This window comes from Penaeus chinensis, chromosome 5 (genome assembly GCF_019202785.1).
Source record: "Penaeus chinensis breed Huanghai No. 1 chromosome 5, ASM1920278v2, whole genome shotgun sequence".
In the NCBI taxonomy this organism is placed as follows: Eukaryota; Metazoa; Arthropoda; class Malacostraca; order Decapoda; family Penaeidae; genus Penaeus; species Penaeus chinensis.
The window spans coordinates 14,220,321-14,227,820 of record NC_061823.1 but is presented as its reverse complement, the minus strand read 5'-3'; the positions used below and the strand labels follow the sequence as shown (position 1 = coordinate 14,227,820).

Below are 7,500 nucleotides of genomic sequence, written 5' to 3'. Positions count from 1 at the left end.
AGAGAGAGAGAGAAAGGAGAGGAGAGAGAGAGAGAGAAAGATGAGATGAGAAAGAAAAGAAAGAGAGAGAGAGAGAGAGATGATAAAGGAGAGAGAGAGAGAGAAAAGGAGAGAGAGAGAATAGAGAGGAGATAGAGAGAAAGAAAGGAGAGAGAGAGAGAGAGAAAGGAGAGAGAGAGAGGAGATAGAGAAAGGAGAGAGAGAGATAAAGGAGAGAAAGAGAGAGAGAGAGAGAGAGAAAGGAGAGAGAGAGAGAGAAAGGAGAGAGAGAGGGAGAAAGGAGAGAGAGAGAGAGAGAAGGAAAGAGAGAAAGGAGAGAGAGAGAGAAAAGGGATATATATATAGAGAGAGAGAGAGAAAAGGGAGAGAGAGGAAAGGAGAGAGATAGAAAAGGGAGAGAGAGATAGAGAGAGAGAAAGGAGAGAGAGGAAGAGAGAGAGGGAGAGAGAAGGGAGAGAGAGAGAGAAAGGAGAGAGAGAGAGAAGGGAGAGAGAGAGAGAAAAAGGAGAGAGAGAGAAGGGAGAGAGAGAGAGAGAGAAGGAAAAGAGAGAGAGAAAGGAGAGAGAGAGAGAAGGGAGAGAGAGAGAGAGAAAGGAGAGAGAGAGAGAGAAGGGAGAGAGAGAGAGAGAGAAAGGAGAGAGAGAGAGAAAGGAGAGAGAGAGAGAGAAAGAAGAGAGAGAGAAAGGAGAGAATGAGAGAGAGAAAGGAGAGAATGAGAGAGAAAGAGAAAGGAGAGAGAGAGAGAGAGAAAGAGAGAAATGACTGAGAGAGAAAGAGAGAAAGGAGAGAGAGAGAGGGAGAGAGAGAAAGGAGAGAGAAAAAGGAGAGAGAGTGAGAGAGAAAGGAGAGAGAGCGAAAAAAAAGGAGAGAGAGAGCGAAAAAAAAGGAGAGAGAGAGAGAAAGGAGAGAGAAAGAGAGAGAGAAAGGAGAGAGAGAGAAAGGAGAGAGAGAGAAAGGAGAGAGAGAGAAAGGAGAAAGAGAGAGAGAGAGGAGAGAGAGAGAGGAGAGAGAGAGGAGAGAAAGAGAGCGAAAGGAGAGAGAGAGCGAAAGGAGAGAGAGAGAGAGCGAAAGGAGAGAGAGAGAGAGCAAAAGGAGAGAGAGAGCGAAAGGAGAGAGAGAGAGAGCGAAAGGAGAGAGAGGGAGAGCGAAAGGAGAGAGAGAGAGAAAGGAGAGAGAGGGAGAGCGAAAGGAGAGAGAGAGAGAAAGGAGAGAGAGGGAGAGAGAAAGGAGAGAGAGAGAGAGCGAGAGAGAGGGAAAGGAGAGACAGAGAGAAAGGAGAGAGAGAGAGAAAGGAGAAAGGAGAGAGAGAGAGAGAGAAAGGAGAGAGAAAGGAGATAAAGGAGAGAGAGAAATGAGAGAGAGAGAGACAGAGAGAGAGAGTGAGAGAGAGAGGAGAGAGATAGAGAGAGAGAGAGAGAGAGAGAGAGAGAGAGAGAGAGAGGGAGAGAGTTAGAGAGAAATGAGAGAGAAATGAGATAGAGAAATGAGAGAGAGAGAGAGAGAGAGAGAAATGAGATAGAGAAATGAGAGAGAGAGAGAGAGAGAGAGAGAGGGAGAGAGAGAGAAAGGAGAGAGAGAGAGAGAGAGAGAGGGAGAGAGAGAGAAAGGAGACAGAGAGAGAGAGAGAGAGAGAAAGGAGACAGAGAGAGAGAGAGAGAACGGAGAGAGAGAGAGAGAGAAAGGAGAGAGAGAGAGGAGAGAGAGAGAGAAAGGAAAGAGGGAGAGAGAAGAGAGAGAGAGAGAGAGAGAGAAAGGAAAGAGGGAGAGAGAAGAGAGAGAGAGAGAGAGAGAGAGAGAGAGAGAGAAGAGAGAGAGAGAGAGAGAGAGAGAGAGAGAGAGAGAGAGAGAGAGAGAGAGAGAGAGAAAGGAGACAGAGAGGGAGAGAGAAAGAGAGAGAGAGAGAGAGAGAGAGGAGAGAGAAAAAGGAGAGAGAGAGAGAGAGAAAAAAGGAGAGAGAGAGAGAAAGGAGAGAGAGAGAGAGAGAGAAAGGAGAGAGAGAGAGAGAAAGGAGAGAGAGAGAGAAAAAGGAGAGAGAGAGAGAGAGAGAGAGGAAGAGAGAGAGAGAGATAAAGGAGACAGAGAGAGAGAGAATGGAGAGAGAGAGAGAGAGAAAGGAGAGAGAGAGAGAGAGAAAGGAGAGAGAGAGAGAGAAAGGAGAGAGAGAGAGAGAAAGGAGAGAGAGAGAAAGAAAGGAGAGAGAGAGAGAAAGAAAGGAGAGAGAGAAAGGAAGGAGAGAGAGAAAGGAAGGAGAGAGAGAAAGGAAGGAGAGAGAGAAGAGAGAGAGAGAGAGAGAGAGAGAGAGGAATAGGGTAGGGCTTGGGGTAAGAAAGTATTGTCGTAAAAACTGTAGAAATGAGTTAACGATGAGGATAAGTTAACAGCAGGGAAAGAAGAAGAGAAGGAAAGCAGAGAAGAAAGGGCCATGCAAAATTTGTAGAAGTCAGTCCTGAGGACCAAGTCAGGGGTAATCCCCAACGTTAGGCCTCAGTCCCCACCTACTAAGCGCCCCCACGACAACAACGAGCAAAGTATTGGTGTCTTAACCCAATGCTGATGGGCATGATGTGTACTTATGTATTAGGCCCACTGTGAGTTACTTTTTTGATTGTTTTTACACATAGATGGCTACACTTGTACTAAGTCACCAATGAGCCAGTTTCGAGTACTGCCTGTCTCGCCCGTTCACCCTTTTCTTTGATTTACGAAAATATTTTATGTTATCTTACTTTGCTGTTACTGATGTTTATAACATTATAGTAATTATAATGTTTATAAACAAAATAACACCATTAAAGTATATAGCACTAGTAAAAAATATGTTTTTCCTGCAAATTCAAATTAGGTAAGGTCATAAGGTCTACTAATTAACTCTGTGGTTAAGCACTAGCAGAGCCATCTATGTGCAGAGACATTTCACAAAAAATATAGAAAATGAGCACAGCATTTTCCCCATTTTTTATTAATTTTCCCTGGATGATATTTAGATGGGAATGGACCTTGTTTCAGATAAAATTTGTTTACAAAGAATGTGGTTTATGAACATGAGTCACCATAAAAGGATTATGGATTTGCTTATTTATTCATTTACTTACCTATTATTATTTTAATCTTTTTCCATATATTTCAGCATCTTTTAACCTCCCCATTGAAATCAAAATTACAAATCATCATTATATAATGCTATATACAAAGTAACAGTAACTTGTTGTGTGATGGTGTTGGTTGCATTTCTAACACAAAGTAAAATAATATAATAATAATAATAATAATAATAATAATAATAATAACAACAACAACAATAATGTTCAACTGAAGTTGTTAGCCAAGGTTTAACAAGAACACTGAATAATTAATCTTGCCAATGCCATTATTGATTCGCACATACCTTTCTCAGAAAACAACCGTCCGAGATATTAAAATAAGGATAATCAAACAGTTAGTAAAAAAAACTAATATTTAATAGTCATTACAAAAATGACATGAGCATCACAGTGAATTTATGAATGAACAAGAAGACCTTTTTCAGCCAAATATCAGTTTAAATACAATGACAAAGACATTGACAGGTATCAGAGGATCTGTAAAGAAAAAGAAAAGATTATTAGACAACCTCTTTGTAAAAGTTAAAATCATAATAAACCTTACCTTAATTAATGCTATGATATGGAACTAATGTTAAATTCAAAAATTCATATAATCAGGTAAGAAGGGATATATACAATGAGAAATTACTCTAAAACTATATATGATAAGAGTACATGGGAAAGAATAACTATAAATATAAAGACCACTAATTTTATATACATTCATGAGAGGGAGAGAAAGAGAAAGAGAAAGAAAGAGAAATAAAGAGAGGGAGAGAAAGAGAAAGTGAAAGAAAGAGAAATAAAGAGAGGGAGAGAAAGAGAAAGTGAAAGAAAGAGAAATAAAGAGAGGGAGAGGGAGAGAAAGAGAAAGTGAAAGAAAGAGAAATAAAGAGAGGGAGAGAAAGAGAAAGCAAAAGAAAGAGAAATAATGAGAGGGAGAGAAAGAGAAAGTGAAAGAAAGAGAAATAAAGAGAGGGAGAGAAAGAGAAAGCGAAAGAGAAATAAAGAGAGGGAGAGAAAGAGAAAGCGAAAGAAAGAAATAAAGAGAGGGAGAGAAAGAGAAAGCGAAAGAAAGAGAAATAAAGAGAGGGAGAGAAAGAGAAAGTTAAAGAAAGAGAAATAAAGAGAGGGAGAGAAAGAGAAAGCAAAAGAAAGAGAAATAATGAGAGGGAGAGAAAGAGAAAGTGAAAGAAAGAGAAATAAAGAGAGGGAGAGAAAGAGAAAGCGAAAGAGAAATAAAGAGAGGGAGAGAAAGAGAAAGCGAAAGAAAGAAATAAAGAGAGGGAGAGAAAGAGAAAGCGAAAGAAAGAGAAATAAAGAGAGGGAGAGAAAGTGTTGTGTTGAGAGAGGTAGTACTGTGGAGAGCTGAATGATAATGCTGCATAGTACTTAGGTAGGAGGGGGTAATATATGAAAGGAAGCTGTGGGGGTGGAGGAGATGAAGTAGAGGATGCTGGGAAAGGAACAATGTTTTCTGGAGATTGAATAATGGCCTGGGTGGATGATTTGGACTGGACAGAGATGACAGTGCTCATGAGGAGTGGGCAGTAGAAGCAGTGTTCAGAGTTATGGTTAAAGGAGAGCCTTGGGTCAAAGGATTGGGAAAATTTAAATCTGCGAGGCTAGTTGATAAATGGGCAAGCCTTAATGACCCTAACATGGGTGCAAAATCTTTATTACTGACCATGGTAAGTCTGGAATATGTTGGGGAGAGAAACAGTCCACCCCTTAGGCTCCCCTTGAACGGTATAGGCTAGACAACTAAAGAAGGGAAGACCATGCCCATGGTTTCCCCAGGCCATTCATGACTGGCACAAAGTCAGCCTGTCATTATTTCAACATGGCTCTCATATCTTAGGAAGTGGATAGTAGAAAGGGTTAGAGAGAGAAAAAAAAGATACTGAAAAGGGAAAAAAAAAGAATGTGCAAAATTAGTTGGGTGTAGGGCTGAGGCCCAAGGCAGGGGTAATCCCTAGTATAGGGTCCAAGTCCCAAGGAACAACGGGCATGGGATTAGGGGAGGGGGAGGTAAGTCAGTAGTTACTAATGACTAATATGCAATGAAAACTCTTCACAAGTCTCACCAACAAAAAATACTCACATTTCATAACTGTTTTGACAGAGCGAATGAAGTGGAAAATCTGGGTCTTCATGCCAGGTTCTTCACCAAAGCCATGTACCTGGGAGCCACCCCAGCCAGGCACTGTTAAAATGAAATAAAGTTTCCCATGAACTCAATAAGGCAAGACAAAGGCAAGACAAAGACAAGACAAGACTGGGCAACATAAATAAAAATTATAAGAATAACCAAATAAATAAAGAAATACAAAATTAAAGCTAGAAATGTATTAGTTAACCCAAATGTTCCGGCCGTCATGATAGATGACGGCACCCTTACTTCCGGCCGTCATCAGTGATGACGGTCTCAGTTTCACTTTTTTTTTTCGGGACTCCTTCGTGGGAATGGAAAGTCCCGAAAAAAAAAAAAAAAAAGTGAAACCGAGATAGTCATCACTGATGACAGCCGGAAGTAAGGGTGCCGTCATCTATCATGACTGCTGGAACATTGGCCAGTAACTCTTCATGCCACCCGGAATATTTGGGTTAAACAGATTCCATCATTCTTTAAGTCACCATTTTTGTTATACTACATGATGATATTCTTTACTAACTGGTTCATTTTTCATCTATTTATATATTCATTTGCATGTTCCTTCCACATTCACTCCATTGGAATTCGAAAATCTAGACTGTGATATGTGATTACAGGCTTATCTATCTTTAAGTAGTTTTCATCTTATAAGGAACCCAGAAATATCTTTTTATTAATTTCATCAATTCTTGATCCTGTTTGACTTGTACTAAGAATATGAAACTTCAAGCAATCAATTGGTCAATGCATTGTTTCACATACCTTATTAAAAAAAAAAAATTGAATAAATGTCCAGAATACAATGTCAGAACTCAAAAAAAAAAAAAAAAAAAAAAAATATATATATATAAATAGTCTCATAGGTTAATCTTTATGGTAGGGAAGCACAAAGTTAGAGCAAACTGAAGATGATGTTCTTGTAGATGACAAAAATTTGCAATCGTCAGTGGAAGATATAATCTACAGACAAAAAATAATGCTACAAATGGAGACAGAGCCAAGGTAATTGTTTATGTGACCGCACTGCTATGAGACTATATCCTTATTACTTTGGCCACTTTGGAATCCCCAAACATAGCTATATGAACCAAAACCTTTCTGACCCTGGGGCTTCACCCCCAGCATCCCACTTGATCACTGAACTTCCCTACCGCGAGTCCTGCTCCAGGACCCCGCATGTATTTGTCAGAACCTATTATCTTAATTTCTGATTCATTCTATGTAATCTTTCAGTTTCACACAGCCATCCAACCTTGCATTTATTATTCCTTGTTTCAATTATTCATATTGTAATATGCTTGTTATTTTCCATAAATTATATAAGTAACAGTATTGATATTTTCTTACAAAGCCACTCCTAGGAAATCCACAAACATTGCTGTATTAACCAAAAACCTTACTAGCCCATGGGCTTCACCCCCAGAACCCAATCCAATTGCCATATTTCCCTATCACAGGGGCTCAGCCTCCTTATTCTCCAAACAGCATGAGTTGTTACCCCTTTTTCTTAATTTCTGACATTCTTCTTTGCCTGTGCAGATTATTTCATGTATCACTAAGTGTAGTAATAACTTTTCTTTCAATTGAGTCACTACATTTTTGTGTAAAAGTATAGAAAAGTATTAGGTGTTGTATAACTTTTTTATTATCAACTTTTGAAGATATGCTATAGATGAAAAGTGTCATATTTTGTCTTTCTATCCACTACTTGCATATGGCTGCATGAAGCCAAACTATACCTTATACTTTGTCTGGACAGATTATTTCATGTATTATTTCATTTTATATGATAGTGTAACTTGATTTCCCCTATCTTGGTGCAATCAGTATGTAGAGGTATACCAAAATATATCACCTTGCACAACTTTCTCATTATTATTACCTTGTGAAAGAAATGTCATAGATGAAAGTCTTAAAATTTTGTCCTTCTGTCTATTACATGAAAAGTTCCCTCTTAATGGAAACCTTTCATGCATGGGCAAGTTATTTGCAATAGTCAGAACTTGCAAATTTCAATTTTCAGTTTGTTCAAAAATGCATGGTTTGTTACATGACTTTGGTTTTTCATTATATAATATTTGTAATGGATGATACTTAATTTTTACACTGTTCCTATGTTATTAAACTGGGTTGTCATTGATGACACAACCTAGTATGGTTCAGTTTAATTGATAAATCTTTTAGGCCGATCAGTTCATAAAGTGATCAATTTTTTTACCAAACCTCACTACGTGGTAAACAGGCTCTTCACCAACGTAGCAC

The 7,500-nt window shown here is 38.9% G+C and overlaps 1 protein-coding gene across 1 annotated transcript in view; it reads right to left on the bottom strand.

Annotated features, from left to right (window-relative positions):
* Positions 1-3,440: 3,440 nt before the first annotated feature.
* LOC125025801 (immediate early response 3-interacting protein 1-like) overlaps positions 3,441-7,500 on the bottom strand; it is a 4,712-nt gene continuing 652 nt past the window's right edge. The window contains exons 2-3 of the mRNA XM_047614038.1: positions 5,188-5,289; positions 3,441-3,578 (exon numbers count right to left, since the gene is read on the bottom strand). Of these exons, the coding sequence (XP_047469994.1) occupies positions 3,523-3,578; positions 5,188-5,289 (158 nt within the window). The 3' untranslated portion in view covers positions 3,441-3,522. The remainder of the gene's footprint in view (positions 3,579-5,187; positions 5,290-7,500) is intronic.